This window comes from Stenella coeruleoalba (genome assembly GCF_951394435.1).
Source record: "Stenella coeruleoalba genome assembly, chromosome: 14".
Taxonomy (NCBI): domain Eukaryota; kingdom Metazoa; phylum Chordata; class Mammalia; order Artiodactyla; family Delphinidae; genus Stenella; species Stenella coeruleoalba.
Window position 1 is genome coordinate 84,905,441 of NC_137160.1, and position 26,621 is coordinate 84,932,061.

Sequence of the window (26,621 nt, forward strand, 5' to 3'; positions counted from 1 at the left end):
GCAGGATTAGAAGCTGGGTATAGACTACAACTTCTTTTTATGTCTTCCTAGGCACGTTGACCGTGATGTTCTGGGACAGTCCTAACTTAAGACGTTTGGTTCCCATTAGAGACTCACAGACCTCCAGCAACATGCTCTCATTCTGTGCTCAGAAAGCGTGGTCCCCCCACTCCTAGCATCTCTCGGGAGGGTGAATCCAGCCAGTGTGCATCAGAGGAAGCAGACTGTGGCCTTAAGACGGAATAGAGTTTCCAAGGAAACTGGCTTCGCAGGCACTGACCTTGAAGGTTCAGAGGCGAAGTAGGAATTTCTCTTTGCTCGGATGTCCAAACTTGCCCTTTTCACCCAGCTGTGCTCAGCCTCCCAGCACACTCCTGCCCGCCCCACCCCCGGTGGTGGAGGGTGCATGGGGACGCACTCAGGATGCCAAAGGTCGTCTGGCGGAATGGCCATCGCGAGGCCACAGAGCCGCTCATTAGTGCAGTCTGGCTTAGCCACCGGAACAGATGTTACCTTTCATCCCGTGGTTTCAGGCCAATTAGTGGTCGTCTTCCTCCGAGGGTCTGACCTGGTGCTGACTTCCATCGGGTCTCATCATTATCTGGAATCATTTTCATTCCTTGAGATCATACAGAGGTGGGAAATGAGATTGATGTAGGACGAGTACTGGGCAAGTTCAAGGTGCTGGTACAGGAATCCTACGTGAACTGAACGTCTCCGTCCCTGGAACCTATACACAGAGGTCTTTCCCTGTCCTGGAACATCCTATTTTTGCATCCTGTAATGGGGTATATGAATAGCTTTGCACAACAACAACAAAAAATCTAACTTTTAACCACCGTTTCCTATTATTTCATGCATGATTCTGGCTCATACTTGCTCCTCTGGACCAAATTAGTCTCTTAAATTATGGCAGGCTAGGCTCAATTCTATGTAAAGAATTTCAGGATTGCTTGAATAGATACAATCAGCAAAGGGGAAGTTGAAGAAGTTACATGCACATAATCCTTTCTAACTGCAGTTGACTTGAGACCCAATTTCTATAGAGTAATTGGCCTATAAGAAAGATTTTTTGAGGTTATTGTAATTAATACAATGGGCCAAGTAGGAGATGTGATGGGATCATTGGGTTTTAATTAATCGGTGACAGGAGAATTCCTGTTTCCCGAAGGGGAGCTTCTCTCTTAGGGAGATTTACACACTGTGGGAATTAGAGGGGCCTGCAAATCACCTGCATTGAATTTCTGCCCAGCTGACATTTATTGAAAAGCTGCCGGGTAAATGGAAGGTTACAGGAATTCTAATCTGATTTTCGACCCAGACGGCATTCAGAATTCAGAGTGTCGGTCTATTTGTGGGATTCTCTTAACTCTACTCCGTTTTAAGGTTAATGAGGTTATAGATTCTGTTTGGGTTTGTTTTTGAACACCCCAGAGTGTCTGTCTGTCTGTCTGGCTTGTCTTTAATTGTTTTGTTTGCTCCTGTGATGTTGAAATAACTCCAGGTGATTTGGAGGTGCTTCGAGAATGCTAGAACCAAAGGTAGGTATTTTACCTCCTTAGATTAAACTGGTAAAAATCACGAGTATTTGTGATACTCCTTGGAAAAGTGGTCCCTATTATCCTCACTTATCAGCGAGTCCACTGTAACAGTACCTGCCTTCAAAACATTCGCATCGGGCTTCCCTGGTGGCGCAGTGGTTGAGAATCTGCCTGCCGATGCAGGGGACACGGGTTCGAGCCCTGGTCCGAGAAGATCCCACATGCCGCGGAGCAACTGGGCCCGTGAGCCACAACTACTGAGCCTGCGCGTCTGGAGCCTGCGCTCCGCAACAAGAGAGGCTGCGATAGTGAGAGGCCCGTGCACCGCGATGAAGAGTGGCCCCCGCTTGCCGCAACTAGAGAAAGCCCTCGCACAGAAATGAAGACCCAACACAGCCCAAAATAAATAAATAAAAAATTGATGGAAGTGAAATTTAAAACAGGCAAGTCCGTGTATGGAGAGCTTGCTAAGTAAATTAAAAAAAAAATTAGCATCAGATGCAAGGTGAATAAGTTCTAGAGATCTGCAGTACAACCCTGCCTATGGTTAACAATGCTGTGTTATACACTTAAAATTTGTGAAGAAGGTAGGTTCGTGTTAAATGCTCTTACCACGATGAAAAAAATAGCATTGGTGATTCCAAGTCCAGTAATGGCTGAGGAGTTGGTATCACGTTAATACTCTCACAGTTGACTCTGTGGGAAGTGCAAAAATACCCAGATACCTGAAGGTTGTAGAGAGTGACCAAAAGAAGCAGACACCTGGCACCAGGGAACAGCAGTGTGTGAATCACCCATTTTATGACTTACAGACTGATGGAAGGCCCCAGGCAGGGAAGCTGGAACTCAGAAAGTCCAGGCTTTCTCAGTGCCGTCATAAAGATGCCCACAGAGGAATATGTACATTGGAAGAGAGTGGGAATGAGTGATGCATGGATGGGCCCAGCTAGGGACGGACTGGGGGGACCTCACACTCAGGGATCCACATGTTACACTCTGAGGAAGCCAAAGAGGTGTGGGGTTGAAGGGTGCACTCCGAGATTGACAGCTCATTCATTCATTCATTCATGATGTATTTACGGAGTTCCTCCTATGGACCAGGTATTTTCTAGGCGTTGGAAGTGTCGCAGGGAACATGAAGAAGAATCCCTGCCCCCATTGAGTTTACAACCTAGGAGACAGAAACAGCCCATAGCAAAAGCAAGTAAATAAATAGAGGAACTCCCCTACGTATGAACCTTCAAGTTGTGAACTTTCAAAGATGCGAACGTGCGTTCACATGTCCAGTCGCATAAGCTAGTTCACGTGTCTGGCGTACATTGTCACGTGCGTGCGTCCTCTGCAAGTGGCTGTGCTTCTGCGTCCTTTACTGTACAGGACTGTGTCGAGTACAGCAGTGCAGTATCTTTATTTCTTGCCTGTTCACTCGATGCCAGCCCCTGGATGCCAGCTGTTGTACTGTACTGCTGTGCTTTTCAAGGTCCTGTACTGTAAGATTAAAAATGTTTTCCTTATTTTTTGTGTGTGTTTGTTTCTTATGTATTATTTGTGTGAAAAGTATTATAAACCTATTGCAGTACAGTACTATATAGCCGATTGTGTTAGTTGGGCACCTAGGCTAACTTTGCTGGACTTAACGAACACGCTCTCGGCACAGAACTCGTCTGTATGTAGGGGACTTGCGGAAGAGTATGTTCAGTGGCGTTAAGTGAGAAAAAGCAGGGGGCAGGGGGGAGAGGGCTGGCCCGTGTAGGAGATGGGTCTTTCAGCAGCGTCACCTAAGGAAACAACACTTACGAGGCAGCTTTTCAGGCCTTCCCTGAAGGTGAGGGCTGAGCTGTACAGATGTTGTAGGGAAAGGGGTCCAGGTAGAGGGAGAGGCAGCGGGAAGACCTCAAGGCAGCCGCATGCCTGAAGGAACAGCGAGGGACCGGACAGAGTGACCGAGGGGACAGTGGTAGCAAAGATGTTCAGGGAAATAACAGGCGTTGGGGCAGGGGGACCGGGTTGTGGAGGGCCTTATAGATCCTTGTAAGGAAATGGGCTTTTATGCGAATGAGATGAGAATTCCGTAGGGTTTTGAACAGGACAGTGAAAATATTTGCCTCTGATTTAACGGGGGTACTCTGGCTGCTGTGTGGAGAGAATAGAGTAGAGGGCTGGGGGTGAGGGCGGAAGCGAGGGATCATTTAGGAGGTGATTACGGTAACCAGGCAAGAGGCAGATAACGGCTTGGACCAGTGTAGGTGTAGTAGATACGGAGAGAGTGAAGGTATTTAAAAACGGTATTTCCCAGGTGGAAGTGACAGGCTTTCTGGACAGCACAGATGCTGGCTACTAAGGAAGGGGAAGCGCTCAGGATGACCAAGGTTTTGACCTGAGTAACTGGAAGGATAGATGGCCTTGCCTTTGATGGGGGTGTGGTCTTGGCCTTGGGGAAGAGCAGAAGTTCGGTGCCAAGTCTGAGGTGCCTTTTGGACCCCTAAGTGGAGCTGCTGAATAGGCAGTTGGATAAGAGTCTGGAATTTGGGAGACAGGTCCTAAACCTCACGATCCTCTCTCTTTTTTTAAAATGTATTTTATTGAAGGACAGTCGATTTACCATGTTGTGTTAATTCCTCTCGTACGGCAAAGTGATTCAGTTATACGTATATATGTACATTCTTGTTTTATATCCATGATGGTTTATCCCAGGAGATTGAATATAGTTCCCTGCGCTCTGCAGTAGGACCTTGTTGTTTATCCATCCTACGGATAATAGTTTGCATCCGCTAATTCCGAACTCCTGCTCCATCCCTCCCCCACCCCCTCCCCCCGGCAACCTCAACAAGTCTGTTCTCTGTGTCTGTGAACCTCGCGATTCTTGCCCCTTTGCCTCCACCCCTTAAGGGCCGTGAATCCTCCAAGTGCTTTGCTGTCCCGTGTCTGTGGTCTTTCAATGATGCTGTAGGTGAACGTGAGCTTCCTTCTGATCTAGGGTTCTGCGGGCGGCCCATCTTCGGCCTGATCTCTGCTGGGTTGGCCGCGAACATTCCCCCGGTCATCTAACTGTTGCGGTCCCCTTCACGGGGAGCCCAGTGTAATCCTTTGGGCAGGGTCTTGCTCCCGTATCTCAGCAGGGAGAACACCAGGACAGGTGATACATTGGCGCTGCTTGTAGCTGCCAGTTGGCCCCTGGTGACCAGGGTAGCCTGCAGGATGCTGGACTCATAGATGCCCTCCACAGCCACCTGGAGTCCAGCTAAAGCAGCACACGGGGGGTGCGACCCGGGGACCCCAGCCTCATTAGCAGCTGCTCTCCTTAGAGGAGCCACCTGCCCCATAGGCAGGAGAATCAGCATGTAATGAGGCCCTTCCCAGTGTACGTGCAGAGAAATCCTGTGCAACACGACAGGAAAAAGGCTTTCACTGAGAAACAGACTCTTTGAAAGATAATTAGAGCCTTGTGTGTGCCTCTGCTTGTATATGTCACTGGGCCTGGGACAGAGGTGGGGACATGGTCCTTTCTATAAACGTGCCAGCATGAATGAATGAGTGAGTGTGATGTTTACTCTCCCTCCGGCATGATCTCTGGAGTCAGACCGGTGGTGAACCCCGGAGACTCCATCGGTACCTCCATCGGACTTGGAGGAGGATGGTCCTTGCTGAGGCCCCTGGTCAGATGGGGCCGTGTGACTGGTTCCGTCCTCACTTCCAGACCAGAGCACTTCATTGTCAGGGAGAGAACGACTAGAGCTCTCCTTTCCCTTTGGGTCAGAGATCAAATGTTCTAGAGGCAGAACAGAGTGTACAGAGTGCTCTGTTTGTGTAAAAACGAAGCAAAGAGTCTCTCTTGTTCAGGCTCGTAGGTGCCCGGACTATCTCTGGAGGACCAATGAGAAAACGAATAACTTTGTGCCCTTTGCAGCAACATGGATGGACCTAGAGATGATCATACGAAGTGAAGGAAGTCAGACAGAGAAAGGCAAATACCATATGATATCACTTATATGTGGAATCTAAAAAATGATGCAAATGGACTTACTGACAAAACGGAAACCGACTCACAGACTTAGAGAACAAACTTATGGTCACCAAAGGGGAAAGGTGGGGGGAGGGATAAATTGCGAGTTTGGGATTGACATGTACACACTACTGTATTTAAAGTAGATAGCCAACAAGGACCTACTGTACAGCACAGGGGACTCTGCTCAATATTCTGTGACAACCTAAATGGGAAAAGAATTTGAGAACGGATACATGTATATGTATAACTGAATCACTTTTCTGTACACCTGAAACTAACACAACATTGTTAATCTACTATGCCCCAATAAAAAATAAAAATTAAAAAAACCCCAAACAACCAAACAGCAGTAGATTCCATGAGTCATCGTGCATAACAAGAGTATCGCTCAAGGTTGGTAGCAGGAAGAAACAGAGAGAAGACAACTCTGAGAAGCTGTATTCAGGAAGTCGGTGGGAGGTGATTTCTGGTCCTTCATGTCCTACAAAGGTTTTCAGAATGTTGTCAGAAAGACAGAGGCAGAGGGGGGAGAATTAACTGTGGCAGTTGTCTTCGCTGTCTCTGGGCTTGCCATGGTGATGCTGATAGAATCAAATAAGCTACAAGTGAGGGTGAGTTGTTAGTGTGAGAAATAGTCCAGGACCTGGCAGCTGAGAGAGCGGAGGGGCCCATGGTGTTCGCTCATTATCAAGAGTGATTGTTCTCAGCTCTGGGAAAATGTTGGTAAGCAACACCTCACACCAGTATGTGAGGTACTTTGAAATATTTAAAAATGGAAAAAAGAAGAAGAATTTAATATCTTTTTTTTTCTGTGGTTGGAAAGTGGGGCAATGAGTTGGTCGACTTATCATGAGCTGGTTTGAGTCAGGTGGAGAGTTTCTGGGAGTATTTACCGCAGAAAAATGAATTTGATATTTCAACAAAATGAGAATTAACCAAGCAAGGGAGAGCTGATGATGGTATCTTTCTTTTTTTTTTTTATTGAAGTGTAGTCGATTTACAATATTGTGTGAGTTTCAGGTGTATTGCAAAGTGATTCAGACAGACAGACGCACACACACACACAGATATATTCCAGATTATTTTCCAGATAAGCAACAATGATTTACTGTGTAGCATAGGGAACCACAATATATTCAATATCTTGTAATAACTTATAATGAAAACCAAAAAAATATATAACTGAATCGCTTTGCTATACACCTGAAACTAACACAACATTGTGAATCAATTACACTTCAATTAAAAAAAATAATGCTACAATCGACACCGGTGCACAACTTTTTACGTGGACGTATGTTTTCATTTCTCTTGCGTATATACCTAGGAGTGAACTTGCTGGTTCACGTGGTATGCTCTGTTTAGTTTCTTGAGGAACTGCACAGCTGTTTTCCAAATTAGCTGTACCATTTTACATTTTTACCAACAATGCATGAGGGTTACAATTTCTTCACATTTTTGCCCACATATTTTTGTCTCTTTTTTTAAAAAAATTAATTTATTTATTTTTGGCTGTGTTGGGTCTTCGTTTCTGTGTGAGGGCTTTCTCTAGTTGCGGCGAGCAGGGGCCACTCTTCATTGCAGTGCGCGGGCCTCTCGCTGTCATGGCCTCTCTTGTTGCGGAGCACAGGCTCCAGCCGCGCAGGCTCAGCGGCCATGGCCCACGGGCCCAGCCGCTCCGCGGCATGTGAGATCTTCCCAGACCGGGGCACGAACCCGCGTCCCCTGCATCGGCAGGTGGACTCTCAACCACTGCGCCACCAGGGAAGCCCCTTGTCTATCTTTTTGACTATAGTCATCCTAATGGTTTGAACATGGTGTCTCACTGTGATTTTGATCTGTGTTTCCTTAATGGATAATGATGTTGAGTATCTTTTCATGTGCTTATTGGCCATTTTTATATTTTCTTTGGAGAAATGTCTATTCAAATGCTTTGCCCCATTTTTTTTTGCTATTGAGTTTGTAAAAGTTTTTTATATATTCTGGATACTGATTTTTTTATCAGATATATGATTTGCAAATATTTTCTCCCATTCTATAGGGTGTCTTTCCATTTTATTGATAGTATTTGAAGCATTAAAGTTTTAAATTCTGTTTCTTCTTTTTTTTTTTTGTGCTTGTGCTTTTGGTGTTATATCTGAGAAACCATTGCCTGAACCAAAGTCACAGAGATTATTGCTTCTGTTTTTTCCCAAGAGTTTTATAATTTTAGCTCTGACACTTAGGTCTTTGATCCACTTTGTGTGAACAGCATCCTGCTGTTCTAGCTGATCGTTGCCACGTGGGAATGTGGGATAGATAGTGTTGCCTGCTCTTCCAATTTTTCCAAGAAGCCAGAAATACTAAATTTTTTTTGGTGTGAATATTATGCATTTAAAAACATTGGCACATTTCGTGAAAACACAGTAGTGGAGGTGATTAATAACTATGGCCCTAGCCACGTGCAGCACAGGTACCACATTGTAACCTCTGGGTTTTCTATTTAACTTTCCTAGTCTGCTAGAAATGCAATAAACGAACACCTGTTCTTGGACTATTCCCATCTGACACAGTCTTAGAATTTTTTAAAGGTTCTAGATAGCAATTGAATGAGAAGTGTTGAAATTAAACCAATGAGGAGAGAAGGTTTTGAGTCCAAAAGTCCCTGCTCTAAACTAGGGGTTTTTAAATGTTTTTAGACCTTTGCCTGCCGACTGCAGTCTGATTGGTCAACCTGCAACATTCTTTCCACAGCGAGCTCAGAGAGAGCAGTCAAAGCAGACATGAGAAGGCAGTGCCTGGATCTTGTGAAATTGCAGAAGGAGATGATTTATTCATGCCAGGTTCTGAGAGCTAGTCATGAGGTCATGACGAAAAGAGCTGCGTGACAGGCAGAGAGATGGACTAAAGACCCTCTTCCCGATGTGGATGAACCTAGAGTCTGTCATACAGAGTGAAGTACGTCAGAAAGAGAAAAACGAGTATCATATATTAACGCATATATGTGGAATCTAGAAAAATGGTACAGATGAACCTATTTGCAGGGCGGGAATAGAGACGTAGACGTAGAGAACGGACATGTGGACACGGCGAGGAGGGAGAGGGTGGGACGAACTGGGAGATGGGGATGGACATATATACACTACCACGCGTAAAATAGCTAGCTAGTGGGAACCTACTATAAAGCACAGGGAGCTCAACGCGGTGCTCTGTGACCACATAGCTGGGTGGAGGGAGGCCCAGGGGGGAGGGGATACATGTGTACATACAGCAGATTCACTTCATTGTGCAGCAGAAACTAACACTACATTGTAAAGCACTCAGACTCCAGTTAAAAAAAAATTAAGAAAAAAAAAAAGACCCTCTGCCTTGTTGATGGGTTTGGTGAGCAGAGGGGTTTGTGCCGTTCCTCTCTGGGAGGACTGGTGTCGGCGAAGGGGGAGTCACAGAGTGGGAAGGACGTCTGGAGGGGAAGAGGGTGTGATGAGGGGCCCCAAGCAGTGTTGCCTGTTGTCTGAGCCCATTCTGCAAAGATCGGCCTGAGTCCGACCTCCTCCAGGAAGCCTTCCCTGACTTGCCAGTTTCTCTCTCCTGCCAACACCGTGACACAGCCTCTCTGGCTTCACTAAGCACACATTCCTCTGAGCTCTCACTCAGACTGTTGTTTGATATTCAGTGCTTCCTTCAACGGGTATTTAATGAGCACCAGCTAGGTCCCAGGCTGGGGACACAGCAGTGAGCAAAACAGGCTGAAATCCCTGCTTTCCTGGTGCTTATGTGTATGTGTGAGATACATAGAGGGAGAGAGAGAGAGAGAGAGAGAGAGAGTCAACATAACAGATAAATAACTTACTTAGTATGTTATACACTAAGTACCCTACATACAAACGAGCTCCGTTCCTAGAACGCGTTCGTAAGTCCAGTTTGTTCATGAGTCTGACAAAGTTAGCCTAGGTACCCACCTAAAACCATCGGCTATATAGTACTGTACAGTAATAGGTTTATAATACTTTTCACACAAATAATACATAAAACACAAACACAAAAAAATAAAGAAAACATTTTCGGGGCTTCCCTGGTGGTGCAGTGGTTCAGAATCCACCTGCCAATGCAGGGGACACGGGTTCTAGCCCTGGTCCAGAAAGATCCCACATGCCGCGGAGCAACTAAGCCCATGCGGCACAACTACTGAGCCTGTACTCTAGAGCCCGCGAGCCACAACTACTGAGCTCACGTGCCACAACTACTGAGCCCGGCTCTAGAGCCCGTGCTCCGCAACAAGAGAAGCCCCCATAATAAGAAGCCCGCGCACCACAACGAAGAGTAACCCCTGCTCACCGCAACTAGAGAAAGCCTGCACACAGCAACGAAGACCCAACGCAGCCAAAGATAGATAAATAAATAAGTAAATACTAATTGTATTTATATAAACTATAAATAATTTGAAAATGAATTAAATTAATTTTTAAAAAAAGATTCATGTACCACAGTGTTCATAGCAGCATTACTTACAAGTGCCAAAAAATGAAAGCAGTCTTTGTTGCTGTGAGCGGGCTTTCTCTAGTTGTGGCAAGCGAAGGCCACTCTTTGTTGCTGTGCGCAGGCTTCTCGTTGCAGTGGCTTCTTTTATTACGGAGCACGGGTTCTAGGCACGCGGGCTTCAGTAGTTGTGGCTCTCAGGCTCAGTAGTTGTGGCTTGTGGGCTCTAGAGCGCAGGCTCAGTAGTTGAGGTGCATGGGCTTAGTTGCTCCGTGGCATGTGGGATCTTCCCAGACCAGTGATTGAACCCGTGTCCCCTGCATTGATAGGTGGATTCTTAACCACTGTGCCACCAGGGAAGTCTTTTTGAATTAGTGTTTTTGTTCTTTCGGCTATAGACGTAGGAGTGGAATTGCTGGATCATGTGGTATAAACATAAAATTGTATCTTTTTAATTGAAAAAACCTTATTTAACTTTTTAAAAAGAAATTTCATTCTTCTGTTTTAATTTCAGGATAGGATTTATCATGACCTGGGCTTACCTTGTTTGTTTATTTACCTGACTATTAAGAGAGAAATCGTGTCTATTTTGTCTAGCAGTGAATTCTCCATGGCTAACACATATTCACTGCTTAATAAATGTCACCGAATAAATGAATATGCCAGGGATTGTAGTGACCATGGTGTTATGATAGGTTTTGACCTTTGAGAACTTATGTTCATAAGATTTAGCAATTGTCCTCCTTGGTGTTCACCCAAAGGAGTTGAAAACTTATGTCTACACAAAAGCCTGTACACGATGTTTATAGCAGCTTTGTTCATAATTGTCAAAACTTAGAAGCAGCCAAGCTGTCCTTCAGTAGCTGAATGGATAAATAATCCGTGGTCCATTCAGACAATGGGATATTATCCAGTGCTGGAAAGAAATGAGCTATCAAGCCGTGAGAAGATGGGGAGAGGCCTTAATGCATATTATTCAGTGAAAGAAGCCTATCTGAAGAGGCTACATACTATATGGTTCCAACTCTATGACATTCTGGAAAAGGCAAAACTCTGGAGACAATGAAGAGATCAGTGGTGGCCGGCCAGGGGTTGAGGAGAGGAGTGAGGAATACAGAGGATGTTTAGGGCAGTGAAAATACCCTGTATGAGACCATAATGGTGGAGACGTGTCACTGTCCATTTGTTCAAACCTATAGAATATACAAAACCAAGAGTGAACTGTAATGTAAGCTGTGCACTTTGGGTGATAATGATGTGTCCATGTAGATTCACTGATGGTAACAAATGTACCGTTTGCTGGGGGATGCTGATAATGGGGGAGGCTCTGTGTGTATGGGGGGAAAGGGGTATATGGGAAACCTTTGTACCTTCTCCTCAATTTTGCTGTGAACCTAAAACTGCTCTAAAAAAATAAAGTCTTTAAAACAAAATTACATTCTAGTAGTAGAGACAGACCCATCTTATCGAAGCAGAGAATATCAATATACGTACCAGGCAGGCAGGAGACTAGGGCTCAAAACCCAGCTGACTGGGACTTCCCTGGTGGCGCAGTGGTTAGGAATCCTCCTGCCAATGCAGGGGACACAGGTTCGAGCCCTGGGCCGGGAAGATCCCACATGCCGCGGAGCAACTAAGTCCGTGTGCCACAACCCCTGAGCCTGTGCTGTAGAGTCCGTGAGCCACAACTACTGAGCCCACGTGCCACAGTTACTGAAGCCTGCGCGCCTAGAGCCCGTGCTCCGCGACAAGAGAAGCCACCACAATGAGAAGCCCGTGCACTGCAATGAAGAGTAGCCCCTGCTCGGTGCAACTAGAGGAAGCCTGCGTGCAGCAACGAAGACCCAACACAGCCAAAAATAAATACATAAAATAAATAAATTACAACAACAACAACAAAAAACCCTGGTAGCTTCTTGTCTCCCAGAATGCATATGACACCCCCCTACACACAAATTGACAGGGTGTCCTACTTGGTCTGTTGAGTGTGTTCAGAGACTTAAACAAATACGTACGGAACTCCTACACTTTTCCAGGCACCGTTCCAGCTGCCACAGTCAGAGCAGCAACTGTACAGGTACACTGTTGTCCTGGTGGCACGAACAGTCAAGAGAGGAAGTCGGAGTTCAGTCTCATTGTATTTACCGCCAGTAACCAGCAGGCTTACTCTGGGGCGTTTGCTCAGTGTAATCATCGTTCAGTATTTACCTGGCTTTTTGGTCATCTTTTAAAGTAATGCCCAGAAAAAGGTTCATAAGAAAAAAGCAGAATCCCTGAGACCAGAGACAGCCTCTCTTGCTCCATTTATAGAAAAAAAAAAAAACTTATATGGGGAAAGCATCTCCGTCTGGTAGCTCAGAATTATCTAGAAGTTTGTGGGGAGAAAAAATAGTTTAGGTAAATGGTACAACCTGCTACAGAGCAGTTCACGCTTTTGAACTCTCCCTCATTCTTTACTGCTCTCTCCCCCACTATTGCCTTCCCTCCCCACCACCCTCCCTCCCCAAAACGATCATCGCTGTCATCATGAGGGATCTGCTGAGAAATGGGAGGGTGCGCTTCCTGGGGACCAGCTGCTGGATTGGGGCCCATCCATCTCCCCTGCTCCCGTTTCTCCGCCTCCTTCTTGCTGGCGTGTCTGAGCTGCAGCCATACTGTGCACTCGAAAGCTGTCCCACGGTCACGTGAAGGGGGCTTAGCTTTTATTGCAGGACAGGTTTCCGTGGGAAACAGGGCCTCTGGGAAGCAAGTCCTTTTGGGAGGAGGCTGTGTGTTCTAGCTTGAGGGTAGAAACAGGCAAGCAGTGTTCCTGCTTGACCCCTTCCAACACAGACACACACACACACACACACACACACACACACACACACACACACACACACACACACACACACACACACACACACACACACACACTTCTCCACCCCAGGGAAAAGAAAAATATCTGATGATTATCTCATGACTGATGCTGGTTCCCCAAAGGCAGCTGGTAATTGTTAAATGGAGAGAGTCATGGAACACTTTCTAAGTGGAAAGGCTTATCAGGAATAGATCGGGAACGGGTAAAGCTGATACTTATAAACCCATTTCCATAGAAATGGACTTCTTAGCGGGCACGCCAGCGGCCGAGAAGTCAAAGACCCCCTTCCTCTGGTTTGAGGGAAATGACTTAAATAAAAACTGATGCATAAAAGTGACTCTGACTGGAGTGTTACTCCATTTGTAGCTGGTCTTGGGCAGGTTCCTGTAGCAGGTCCACAGGAGAAGGAGAACCCACAGTTAAGGGAGGGCCAGCCTTCCCACGCAGACCCTGCCCCCTTTGCCCAAAGACTGGCCACTTCTGCACCCCAAGACCGGAGTGCGGATTCGGCAGGATTAAACTGCTGATAACAGAGAGAGTTACGGTCCTTTTCTTCTTGTGCCGGATTTTCACTTTCTCGGCGGTAGTTTTTCTGAAGTTTACTGAGTGCTGAGACCCAGGAGGCATTAGCAGCAGCTCCTTAGATCTGCTTACAAGCACGGTGCAGACTCAAAAGAAACTGAAGATCTGATCTGACAGGGCCGAGCATCTCTTACAGGAGGAGACTTAACAGATGGATAAGTGGAGAATCCCTGCGATCAGAGAAGTGACTTGAGGCTGGGGTGTGGTGACTGGGAAAGGGAGGTGACCGAAGCTGAGAACCGAGCGCCCAAGTTCCTAAGCTCCTGAAATCCCTCTCGCAGGGCCCCGGGAAATAGGGGTCCCCTGTTCCCATGTGAGCCCACTGTCATCCTCTCATGAGGCCAGGTCCCTTATTCAACACACATTCCCTTTCCCGTGCAAGACAGCACGTGCAAATAGATAACTTGACGATTCATAGCTCACGGGTACCCACACCAGGACAACCTGGCTAGATAATTTTAATAAATTTATACTTCAATTTAAATAGCCACTTCTGGCCAGTAACCACTATATTGGACAGAGCAGTATCAGAGAGTTTCTTAAAACCTTGACTAAATGGAAAAAACGTTGGACGTGACGAATTCTAATGTAGTTCTGTTTGGGGTAGAGTTCCATATCAGGTCACTGTAACTTAGTTTTGCCAACACTATAGCTATACTATAGCTATTTAAAAAAAAATTATTGGGGTGTAGTTGATTTACAATGTTGTGTTAGTTTCTGCTGTACAGCAAAGTGAATCAGTTATGCATATACAGACATCCACTTTTTTTTAGATTCTTTTCCCATATAAGTCATTACAGGGTATTGAGTCGAGTTCCCTGTGCTATACAGTAGGTCCTTATTAGTTATCTATTTTATACATAGTAGTGAGTATATGTCAATCCCAGTCTCCCAATTTATCCTTCTTCCCCATTGCCCCCTGGTAACCATAAGATTGTTTTCTACATCTGTGACTCTATTTCTGTTTTGTAAATGAGTTCATTTGTACCATTTTTTTAATTCCAAATATAAGCAATATTATATGATATTTGTCTTTCTCACGAGCTAGAAGATTTAAAGAACAAATTTACTATAGCTATCTGTCAATACTGTGGTTTCTACCCTGTTCTTAAGTCTTCGTGGTTGGGGGGGTGGGGGTGGAGGAACTGTCCACGGTAGGAGATTCTGTTGGGCAAGCAACAGGCAACAGGCTTTTTTTCAAAATCTTTCCTGGGCTTCCCGGGTGGTGCAGTGGTTGAGAGTCCGCCTGCCGATGCAGGGGACACGGGTTCGTGCCCTGGTCTGGGAGGATCCCACATGCCGCGGAGCGGCTGGGCCCGTGAGCCATGGCCGCTGAGCCTGCGCGTCTGGAGCCTGTGCTCCGCAATGGGAGAGGCTGCAACAGTGAGAGGCCCGCGTACCGCAAAAGACAAAACAAAACAAAACAAAAAAACTCTTTCCCTACAGGTTGTGAGTTCGGTGTCTGGGCTGCAGATCTTGCCCTAGATCCCCAAAGACAGGGAAGAGGCTTCCCAGCTCATTTTAGTCCCAGCAGGCCCATTGCTGGTAAAGGAACAGGTTGGTTGGGGTCACTCAGGCTTTCGGAGCTGTGAATCCTTCACTCTGCTGTCATATTGCTTGGATCCAGATACAGCTAGATTCAGGGTGACGGTCAAAGACTTATGGAGCAGAAGTCGTCCACAAATCCCATGCTGGATGGCTCGTTGTTTTACCTTTCTGTTTAGTAACTCCTCCCATCAGTGCAATAGTCAGCCTATAATTTATAAGTTCATGTCCTTATGAGAGGCTCTCCCTGTGTAGAAAGATGCTGAGAATGACATTTGCCCTTTTCACTTATATGTGCCCCGTCCACTTTCTTCCCCCTCCTCCAAACACTGTGCAGTGTTCAATGTGGTCACTCCATGAATGAAGGCAGGGGGGGATTTCTTACATCCCATCCCATCCCGTTGCAGGCTGAGGACATGAAGAACCCGGCGTAGCTCCTTATTCATGGGGGATTTCTTACATCCCACCCCATCCCGTTGCAGGCTGAGGACATGAAGAACCCGGCGTAGCTCCTTATTCATGTAGCTCATAGTTGATGTCACGGACGAGGCACCTTATGGGGTCCTTTCCCATCCTTGCTCTCATGATGCTTTCACAAGCCCACGTAGGCACCAATGTTCTCCCCAAATTCTAAAGCTCAGAGTTTGCACCACGGGTCCACAGCCACACAGGTCAGCAAGTAGACGTAGAAACAGCCAGAATCCAGGCTGTGCCTCACGATTGGAGTAATGGTGGCCCTAGGTGATGGTGTCGGGCCACGTCCCATGTGTGGTACCTGGATCGTGGCGTCTGCAGGCGTGGGGTTGGGGAGGACTGAGCGGTGACAGTGCCCAGAGATGCAGTGCTGTCCGAGCTGCTCATTCAGGGAAGGACAGGGCCCTGAAGACGGATGGCCTGTCCACTCGGAGGTGTGGGCCATCTGTGGGCAGCCTGTGAATCAGGCTCTGTCGACACCGCCTGTGACCTGTTGGACCTGGCGAGCCTTCTTTGGGTTGACAGAGAGGAATGTGGCCATTTATCGCGTTCTTGACACTCTGCTGAGTCTCAGGTTTTAAACTGCACTTTACTCTGTGTTTGTTTTGCAGAACGAATGGCTCCTTCTATGAGATCTTGCAGGTGGACTTTGGAATCGACAACAGCAGTGGCCTGGCTGGCGCCCAGCAGATCACCTGGCAGGTGGAGTACCCGGTGGAGGACGCCGCGAGGGAGCTGGTTGTCTCTGAGATCTTTGTCAGCCACACCTCCTTCGTGGGCATCGTCCCGCTCGCAATGGTGAGATGTCGGGCTCGGAATCAGTGTCACAAAGATGTTTTCTCTGAGTACTTTTTTTTTTTTTTTGCCTCGCCGTGTGGCATGTGGGATCTTAGTTCCCCGACCAGGGGTCAAACCCTGGCCGCTGGCAGTGAAAGCCCGGAATTCTAACCACTGGACCGCCAGGGAATTCCCTGAGTACTTTTAATATTCAAAGAAACATGAGCATTTTATTATCTGCTGTTTTCTATGCACCTTGATGTTGCTTGAGCAAGGGAAATACACTTAAGGTATATTTTATTTACTTGCTTTCTGTAACGCCTCCTTGGAAACTAGGGCCTGCTGTGTAAATCCGCTCTCCTTTGTGGATACTGCTGAACCATGTCCCGGGGAGCCCGTGCTTTTTATTGGCTCAGGCTGTGTGCATCTCAGGACCGAGTGTTGTCCTGAGTGAAGACAGTTGCATTGAAATGCATCAGGAGTGTGTGGTGGGAACGGCTTCTCTATATGCTGAGTAAACAGCCCCTGGTCAATTGCCCTGAGAGTTCCCGTGTAGCTTGGGGATTGGCAAACTCTAAAATGAAGAGGGACCGAAAGAGCCTTATTGGGAACTGACCAGATGAACCTGGATAGGGTCCCAGAGACCATAAAACCACATGTGTTTCTGTTTCTGGCCTGGGGGTGACCAGCTCTCTCCTCTGAGCTTGGCCGAAGCTCTATTCACAGTCAGGCTCAGGGAACACCTCTGAGAACAGTGTCGTGGACAAGGTTCCAGAACCTTAAAAGGTGGTGCCGATGGGTCACAGGGTTAATAAGCCCTGGGAGTGCAGTATTGCTAATGCCCTTTCCCACACTGGAAATGTCCAAATACATTCTGCACTGCTTTGACCTTCCTGTCTGGGACCAAAGCATGGGGGTCCACACCGAGCGATTCTAGGACAGTCTGGGGGTACTTCTATCATCCCTACTCAAAGTTGGATACCAGGGCTGAGATCCTTGCAAATAAAAGCCTCTGTCCTACAATTAATTCTGCAATCCCCATATTTGTGTTCTTGACTCTTTGCCCCAAAACTCCCTTTCCCTATGTCTCCCATATCTGGCTCCTTCTTGATTCGACTGTTAAGAGGCACCTTCCCTGACCAGAGAAGCCAAGCTGGCTCTCCATTCCCCCTGCCCATCCCTCTGTGTCTACATCTTCATCCTCTTCTGTCTTCTTCATAGATATTATCAGTGTTTGAGGTTTAGGATTCATCATCTGTGTTCCTCCCCAGAAGGAGAGATCCATGACGGTAGGCTTCCCGTCAGTTTTGTCCACAGCTGTGTCCCCAGCACCTAGAACGATGCCTGGGGCACTTACGATCTGTCGAGTGACTGACTGAATCCCGTGCTGTAATCTGAGCTACCCGGATCATCTAGTTCTTGAAGGCTAGACGGTTGGAGATGATCTACACCAGCAGTGATCCGCATTTTGGTTTGAGGGCGGCCACAGTTTTGTGGGAAAGAGCCCCGTGAAGGGGCAGAGGTGGATGGATGAGGATTTTGGGACAGAGTGAGACAGTCCTATGTTCCCTTTCCCAGGACCTTTTCTGTCAATTCTCCAGATGGACCAAGATCTGGCTGAGGTTGTGTCATCTCTTTACTCGAAGTCCTTAGGATTTTGCTGTATGTCTCATCAGTACCAGTCAGTTCCCTGGGACCTCTGCAGCCTCCTGCTACTTGTAACGATGAGGGTCGTGCCTTTCTCTCGTGGGCAGGTGTTGGTTCCGAGAGGAGCTAGAAAGTGATGTATGTTGACCTGCCAGGAGGCTGGAACCAGGACGGGGTATGGACCTGCAGTCAGCCCAGTACAGCCCACCGACCAATCCAGCTTGCCGCCTGCGTTAGTAGAAAATGTCATATTGGAACACAGCCTCATTTGTTCTGAACTGTCTAGGTTTGCTTTAATGCCGTGATGGCAGAGGTGAGCATCTGGGACAGAAAGTGTATCCTTGGCCAGAACGTTAATGTTAGCATCTTGTAGTAAAGTAACCTAAGGAGAATACTGGTGAATGGGGACATTGTTCTGTTGTTATAGGGCTTCAGCGCGTATTGTCTCCTAGTGTGGCCTTTCCCAATGAGACCTTTGCTTGGTGAGACCCTCCAGCGCTCTTTGGCCAGAGGTGAGCTCTTCTGTCATGATGCTGCCTGAAGACCTAACTCCTGGCACTGGTCTGAGTGGGGTGCTCGTCACTGGGTCAGGGCACGTGGTGCGATGGGACAGAACCTAGGGCAGAAGGAGGTGGTGAAAGGTGGGCGAGGATGGAGAGCCTGGCAGAACAGGAGAGGAGGCCAAGATACAGGTCGGCTCGGACAGCCTTTCCTCGGCTGCCAGCACTCCCCCGTGGGGCTCATCTTCTGTGCTGTTCCTGTGTTAGTGACAGGTGCCTGGTGCAGCCCTGGGAGGGGTCCAGCGGATGCGAGCGGTGCACTCGTTTTGGCTGCATTGCCGGCGCTGGTCTGTTCTCTGTGGCACTCGCTCCGCCATCCCCCAGCTTCTCCCCCGCTGGAGCCGGCTGAGCTGCGTGCTCCTCCCTGGCTTCTCCGAGGAGGCTGTGGTCTGTCTGCTGTGCTCACCGCAGGTCTGTGGCGAGTAGTGTCTCTCCATCTGGCTGATCTTTACTTAGGGATGGTTTCTTGCATTTGGCTTTAATTCCCACTGGCTGGGAGGTGCCAGGGTTGGATGGTTGGGTGGTGTCATGTATCGCAGCGCACCTCCTGCATCCCCGTGGAGAGTGGCTCTGAAATGCCTCCAAGGGACCAGAGCTATTTAGTAAAGTTTGCGGTGGAACCAGAGTTGGTAGTTCATCCTTTCTCTTTAATCAGTTGTTTTAGCTGCTTTCCAAACCCGTAACTGCCAGAGTGGCCTTCAGGGGAGAATTTTGCCTACTGCTCTTAGGGTGTAAGTAACTTTTATGTAATTCTTCCTTCCCGCCCCCCTTCTTCTCCTTTCCCTTCTCCCCCTCCCCCTCCTACTTCTTCTCAGTGGCAACTAACCCTGGACAACTTAGGCATGATGTAAGGGTGCTAGATTACTCGTCCATGGAATGTTCAAACAAAATTGGGCTTGTTATTGTATCAGAGTCTACTGAGGAGTGGAAGCCACTTTTGTAGTTAGGACAGAAAAACTTGAAGTGGAAGCACTCAGGTACACAGGAAGTAGGACAGATGATAAGCCAGGAACAGAACACAGGAGACTCAGGAACCATAGCCGGAGTGGGAATCCACCCACCCCTGGACTGGGAGGCAGGAGGAGGTGATCCTGGGGCCCAGGGCTGGGGTCCCCTAAGGAACACCGTCTTTGGGGTCAGCGCCTCTGGGAGCCAGAACCCATCAGGGGAAGGCTTGGGAATGGATCTGAGGGCAGACAGGCTCTGGCCGATGCCCTTTTGTTGTACGATGCAAGTCTGAGGTCCCAAGGTGTCCCAGAAGCCTGTCCGTTCAGAACCTGGCCACGCTGAGCCTCGGTCCTGCTCACGTCTTCTCATGGCTCACCCTTGGCCCAGAAGGCTCCATTTCGTTGATTTCTTGTCTCTTTCACCTTCAAAGCCAACTCTCACAGAGGGTTCTCCTGGCCACTCCAGCTAAATTCGTTCTCTCTTTCGTCTATAATTCATGCTTATTCACGTGATGCTTTGTGCATTGCCTGTCTCCGTCTGGCTCCAATCACGAGAAAGAATTTGAGCAGGGAGAGGTTGATATAAAGGACCGTTAGTTATAACAGGGACTAGAGTGATGAGAGATTGCTTGCTAAGGAGTGAAGAGAGCTCGGAAGAATATGGGAATGGCCGAGGCAGGAGCCTCCGCTGCCCTGGGATGGAGTTAGGGCATCTGAGCCAGAGGCCTTCCCCCAACCCTCCGAGATCCAGACCTTGCTGGAGAGGGTACATTCACAGCCCACTGAATGAGGAGAAGCTCCTGAGGTAGCATACCAGTGGAAATTGCTGGAAGTCTGGGGACAGCTGTCCACAGGGAGCTGTCTCTTCAGAAGCACTTGCTACCAAACCACTCAAAGTGGATGCTGGTGAAAGCTGCAGGGCACTGGGTGCTGCAGGAGCTGGATACAAGGGTGGGGGGAAGCCACCAGTGCTGGAAGAGTGCCCCAGAATCAGAAAGCAAACACTTTCCTACTCAAGTGTCTCTCCAGCGCCCCCTACTGACATAGCGTAACTCTTGCCCATTGGCAAAGGACAACTGTTAAAGGCTCAGATCCATTTTCCCAGAGCAGGTCATGGGGGGTGAATTTGGTTGGAGCCAAGAGGCACTGAATTGATGACCAGAATACTCTCTGTCTTCCTCCACTGGATCACAAGCTCCTCGATGGGAGGGACCCTGTTTGTTTTGCTCACCAGATGTTTTCTCAGCACCAAACGTGGTGCCTGATACACAGTGTCTGCTCAGCAAATGGTTATATTTACCGTCAGAACCTGAACCCACTAGCTGGATAGCCCTCATCTGCTGTATTAGTTTCCTTTTGCTGCTGTAGCAAATCACCACAAACGTAATGCTTTCAAGGAACACCAATTTATTATCTTAAGGGTCTGGAGGTCACAAGTCTGAAATGGGTTTCTGCCAGTTTTGTTATCCTGTTGATTTACCTGGTGGGGGGGCGGGCGTCCATACTGACAAAATTTTCAATTGTTTTCTCCTTTGAGTTAGTTGTCAAGGAAATATTTTGGTCAAGAGTACAGGCTCTTGGGTCAGCCTGCCTAGATGGAAATTTGGACCCCAACGTTTGCTAGTTTTGTCATCTTGGGCAAGTCACTTAACCTCTCTGAAACTCAACCTTCGTCATCTGTAAAATGTAAAAATGAGGTTGCCTGCCTCTTAGAGTTTTATGAGGATTAAAGACGTACTGCAGGAACACAGCTGACAAAAATCCAGGGGAGGGAGAGGACCCCAAACTCTCCTTGAGATCCACTCCCTCCACCCCCAATTCCATGGAACTCCTCAACCCTTGCTTAACCCACATTATTTAACAAACTCAAGTGCCTATTGTGAAAAAAAAAAAAAAAAGGAGCACGTTGGCCTGGCACATTGTAAGCACTCAATGATATTTAGCCATCGTTGTTTTTGTCATCACCATTGTGCTGTCTGACCACGTGTAAATATACGTGTCAGATTTGGGCGAGGGTCAAACAGAAGTTCAATCTTGGTACGGGTGGTGGATTCCCCACCTAGAGGAAAGAAAGAGCTCGATTTGATGAATCAGATACAGCTGTGGTGCAGGATGGAGAGGAACGATGATGGTGGGTAGGTAGTCAAGGCGGCTGCTGCCCCCTGAACATCTCACTCAACCTCACAGCATCCTCTGAGGAGGGACTGCTCTCTTGGGATTCAACCCCAGTATTATGATTTAGAAGGTCGCTGCCACAGTGTGTGACCCTGTGTAGTGTGGGGTGCTGTGGACACCCCTCGGGTAGCAAACCAACCTCTACTTCAAGAAGGTAAGTATGCAGCTTTAGGGGAAATCATGATAAAACTGGGAAGAGACCCCAGGCGTGGAAGCCAGGGTGGGGGCTGATGCAATAGTCCAGGCAGGAGGGTCTGTAGAAGGACAGAGAGTGGTGATGTACTCATCCACCCACCCATCCATCCACCCATCCGTCCATCTGTCCATCCATCCATCCATCTGTCCATCCATCCGTCCATGCATGCATGCATCCATCCATCTCTTGGTCCATTCGTCCACCCATCTGTCCATTCATCTGCCCATCCATCCATCTCTCCATCCCTCCATCCATCCGATGGTCCATCGATCCATCCATCGTACGATCCATCGATTGATCGATCGATCCATCCATCCGCCCGTCCATCCATCCATCTGGTCAATCGCTATACAATCGACCACTTATTTAGCATACACTGTGTGCTGGATTCATTACTTTTTGGTGCATGGAAAGGGATAAATTGGAATTGATGGAAATTTTGAGTTGATCATCAGGCCTTGGAAACCACTGTGTCTAATGTTTCCATTTTAGCGGACAGCACAGATGGTCAACTCCTTCAAAAATCCCATCTTAAAAAGGGCAGTCAAAAAAGAGGAGTGTCGCAACCTAGGGCAATAACGATGTTCTCTGCATCATCTTTAAAATCTAAAATTTAAAAATAGTCTTAGTGCTGCCCCCTCCATGGCTGGGAAATGCCAACTTTGTGCCTGTTTCTCTTCCCTTCATAAAGAAAAGCCCTTCTTTTCTTTATGAAAGCATGAGTTTTCTTTTCTCCCCCACCCCCCGCAACTCTGTCCCTCATTCCCTTTCAACTCTCTGCAGTTTTATGTCCAATTACCGAACTTTGAGCTTAGAGATTTATTTCCGTGGGTGGCTTGGAGTTTAGGGTTGCAGCCCACCATTCCACTACAGTTCTTAAAACTAAAAAGCCCAGCTCTACTCATGCAGATCAAAAACACATTATCTTTCAAAAAGTTGGAATCAACAAATGAGCCTGCTTGGTGAGTTTCTAAGCAACTGGGCACGCAAGCAAGGAAAAAGCAAGAGATAATCAGATGCCTTTTTAGCCGTCTTGGCCTGAAACTTTACAGCAAGGCCTGGGCACAAATACTTATTTATTTCAAATAATATTTGTGTGTCTACTCTGTGTTCTAGTGAATGGCGATGAACAGACACACAGAGTCCCAGCCCTCCCGGTGCTTCCATTCTAGGAGAGGAGAGTACGGAATATAAGAGACAAGTACATCCGATCACTTCAGATAGTGATGTACGCTGTGGAGAAATTCATGCTGGGTCACAGAACAGAGACCCTGGGGTGGAGGCGGGCAGTGCTAAGTGATCAGGAAGCTGTCTGTCTAAGGACCGGGCGTTTGCTCTGAGAACTAACTGACGAGCAGCCAGCTCTGGAAGGCTGTGCAGGAAGCGCATTTCAGGCGGAGGGAACAGTGCGCATCTCCAGGCAGAATTAAACTTGGTTTATTTGAGGAACTCAAAGAAGGCCAGGCTGTTGGAAGGTAGACCGCAAGGCGGGGTTCGGGGGGGAGGCAGGGGAAAGAGATGAGATTGGAGAGGAAGCCAGGGGCAGCTTTTGCAGGCCTTGGTGGTAACAGATAACCTTTCATGGGCTTTCCAGTGTCCGGTTATTGGTGTCTGTATTAGCCGCCTCTTGCTGCTGTAACAAATCACCGCAAGCATAGTGTCTTTAAACAACACAAATCTAGCTTACAGCTCTGGACATCGCACGTCTGAGACGGGTCTAGAGGACGAAATCAAGGTGTCAGCAGAGCTGCATTATTTTGGAAGCTGTAGGGGAGAATCTCTTCCTTGCCCTTTCCAGCTTCGAGAGGCGCCCGCATTCCTTAGCTCATGACCCCGTGTCACACATCACTCTGACCTCTGCTTCTGTTACCGTGTGTCCTTCTCTGACGCTGACCCTCCAGCCTCCCTCTCGTAAGGACCCTTGTGATCACGCCGGGCCACCTGCATAACGCAGGGCACTCCCCCAGCTCAGCATCCTTAACTGAATCACATCCGCAAAGCCCCTCGGTTGTGTAAGGTCACATGTTCACAGGTTCTGTGTCAGGCAGTGCCTCCGCAGCTGCGTGACCTTGGGCAAGTGACTTAAGTGTTCTGTGATGGCTCAGTTTCCCCATTGGGAAAATGGCCCAGGGCTGTGGTGAAGTCACATGTGGGAATTTCCCAGAAGAGAGCCTGGCGTTAAATTAGTTGTCCGAAATAGGAGTGGTGGCCGTTAGCTCAGGACGGTGGTAGCACGCAGAGTGGACAAGAGAAGGGACTTCTGGCGCCGTGGTATTTTGAGGTCATTGGATTAGACAAGACACAGGTGTGACGTGTAGAGAGAAGTTTTCACAGTGGGAGCCTGCAGAGCCGGAGGGGGACCGTGTCAGGGGAGCCCAGGCTGATGAACATTCTGGCTCTAGCTTGCAGGTGGGGAGCTATATCTCTGAAAGATGTTTTCCTTTCTTTTTCTTCGATTCTTGCTCCCATAGAGGGAGGCGTTCCTCCTCCCGCTTCCCCGTCCCCGCCGCCCAGGGCAAAGCCATATGAAACCATATTGATTTGTTGGCACTCTGCTCCCTTGCTGTCTGGGTCCAGGCTGCCGGTCCAGCGGCTGCAATTCGCTCCGCTTGCCTTGTTGAAATTCCAAGTGTTCTGTACACTCTGTATTTTCTTGGGATCATAGTCCTGATGGCGCAAAACAATCAGGGACTTAAATCGCTTGAAGCTCCTGCTTCATGTCACAGGGCGTCTCTCTCCCTCCCTCTGTGGCTGTTTTCTTCTTTGCCCATTGGCTCTGCATGTGGCCCAGGATGCAGAGGGGACAGACGTTGTCCTGGGAGTCTCCACCTCTAAGGAGGGATGTTTCGCCCCAGGCAAGGTCCAGCGGGCATCTCCTGGGCCTCTTGGGGTCTGTTACAGCTCCAGGGGGTCTTAAGGAATTAAGTCGGTAATTCAGAAAGCTTTGAAGGCTTGTGGATAGCTTTTTCCCCTGTCCTTTGTCTTTTGTTTTGTTTAAAACTTAAAAGTAAAATCGAACTGAATAGCGCTTGAATGCATCCTCCTAAAATCCTAAAATAAGGCTCAAGGGTTCACGGACTACCCGCAATTCCAACCCCCTTCGTTTTATTTTTTTCATCCAGGGCTCTGTACCTACCTTCATACACAGATACGTGGCTGCAGACAGCAAAGGGTTTTGTTTGATACGCGGCCGTGTGTGGAAACAAAGGGCATTGTGCTGCGTCTCACATTCTCTACAGCCAATACTCTGTCTCGAGGCTCTTTCATACCTGTGTGAATAGAGCTGCCTCGTCCATTTTTTAAAAATCTGCTCTTCAGTAGTCTGTAGGCTATTCCATAGTTTATTTCCCTACTGGTGAATATTTAGGTGGTTTCTATTTCTTTTTTTTTCTCTCTCTCTCTTTTTTTTTCTTCTACTACCATGAATCTTGTAAAGCTCCACCTGGTTTCGAGGTGAAAAGTGGGTTCTAGATCATGTGCCAGAAGGTGTGGGGGCTGTTAGAGGCAAGGGTGAAACTGGAGATCAGTCAATAGTCTGTTAGTTTCCTGGGGCTGCCATGAAGAATCACCACCAACTGCATGGCTTAACACAACAGGGGTGGATTCTCTCATCGTTCCGGAGGCCAGAGTTCTAGAAACAAGGTATCAGCAGGGCCGTGCTGCCTCTGAGGACCTGAAGATTCTAGGTTCTCCCTTGCCTTCCAGCTTCAGGTGGCCCCAGGCATTCCTTAGTTTGTGGCCACATCACTCCCATCTCAGCCTCTGTCATCACAGGGCTGTGTGTGTGTCTGCGTCTCTGCGTGTCCCCTCCTTAACAGTACACTGGGCGTTGAATTTAAGCATCCAGTGTAACCTCATCTTAATTAATCACATCTGCACAGACCCTTTTTCCAAATAAGGTCACGTTCTGAGATTCCAGTGGACATGAATTTGAGGGACGGGGGACACTATTTAACCTACTACAGGGGTAAGAAGCGGGGAGGGGCTACACATAGGCCACCGACCTGCCAACTAAGATCTGGGTGGTATTTAGGGCAGCCCCGTCCTACACCTTCAACATCTTCAGTGCGATTTGATGCTCTGGAAAATGACTCTAAAAGGCCATTAGGTCTTTAGTCATTAAGTCAGCTACAAAGCCTTCACATTCTGTAGTGTTGATTAGACTCCACTTACCAGGAAAAGAAAGAGATTCCAATGCCTCTGAAAGGTATGTTTGTGGAACCCCGACTTCCAAAGTCCATCCAGATGACCTGCGTCCCCCTTCTTCCACCAAAGCTAGTGAGTCGGTGTAATTACTTGCTGGAGATTACATACAACACCTTGCTGTAGGAATCCAGGGTAAGCCGGACTCAGCGCTGTCTTTGAGGCTTTTCTTATATATAGAAAAGAGCAAGGTGGTCTGCAGGCAGCCGTTCCCTTGGCTATATAGTCAGAGTTTCACCTGATGGAGCCAACCTGTTCGCAGCTGAAAGGAGCAATTTGAATTGTCCAGGAGAAGGTGTGTCCAGTGGACATGCTTTACAAATGACCAGAAATAACCATCTTGGTTAGATTGAAGCCACACACTTGTAAGTGCCACCACAGGCACCTGTCAAAGTGCGGGATGCAGGTCAACTCCCCACAGCCGAGCGTTATCCGGGCGCGTGATGCCAGTGAGCGTACTCAGTGAACCTATCGCCGCAGTGGCCCCATAGCTGGCTGTAGCTGTTCTGTCATTTCCTAACTTACTTAAAAATAACAGTATAAAAAGGATTGCCCTTGGAGAGTGAACCTGGAGTCAGCTAAGTGGAAAAGGAGAAGGAAGAAGCCCATTAAGATGTTTGGTTCCACTGACCCGTGCCTTTCTGGCAAAC

General features: G+C 47.9%; 1 protein-coding gene across 1 annotated transcript in view; it reads left to right on the forward strand.

Annotated features, from left to right (window-relative positions):
* The window catches only part of TMEM132B (transmembrane protein 132B), a 382,508-nt gene that overhangs the window by 279,383 nt on the left and 76,504 nt on the right, over positions 1-26,621 (forward strand). Inside the window, exon 4 of the mRNA XM_079943402.1 lies at positions 16,078-16,264. Coding sequence (XP_079799528.1) covers positions 16,078-16,264 — 187 coding nt within the window. The remainder of the gene's footprint in view (positions 1-16,077; positions 16,265-26,621) is intronic.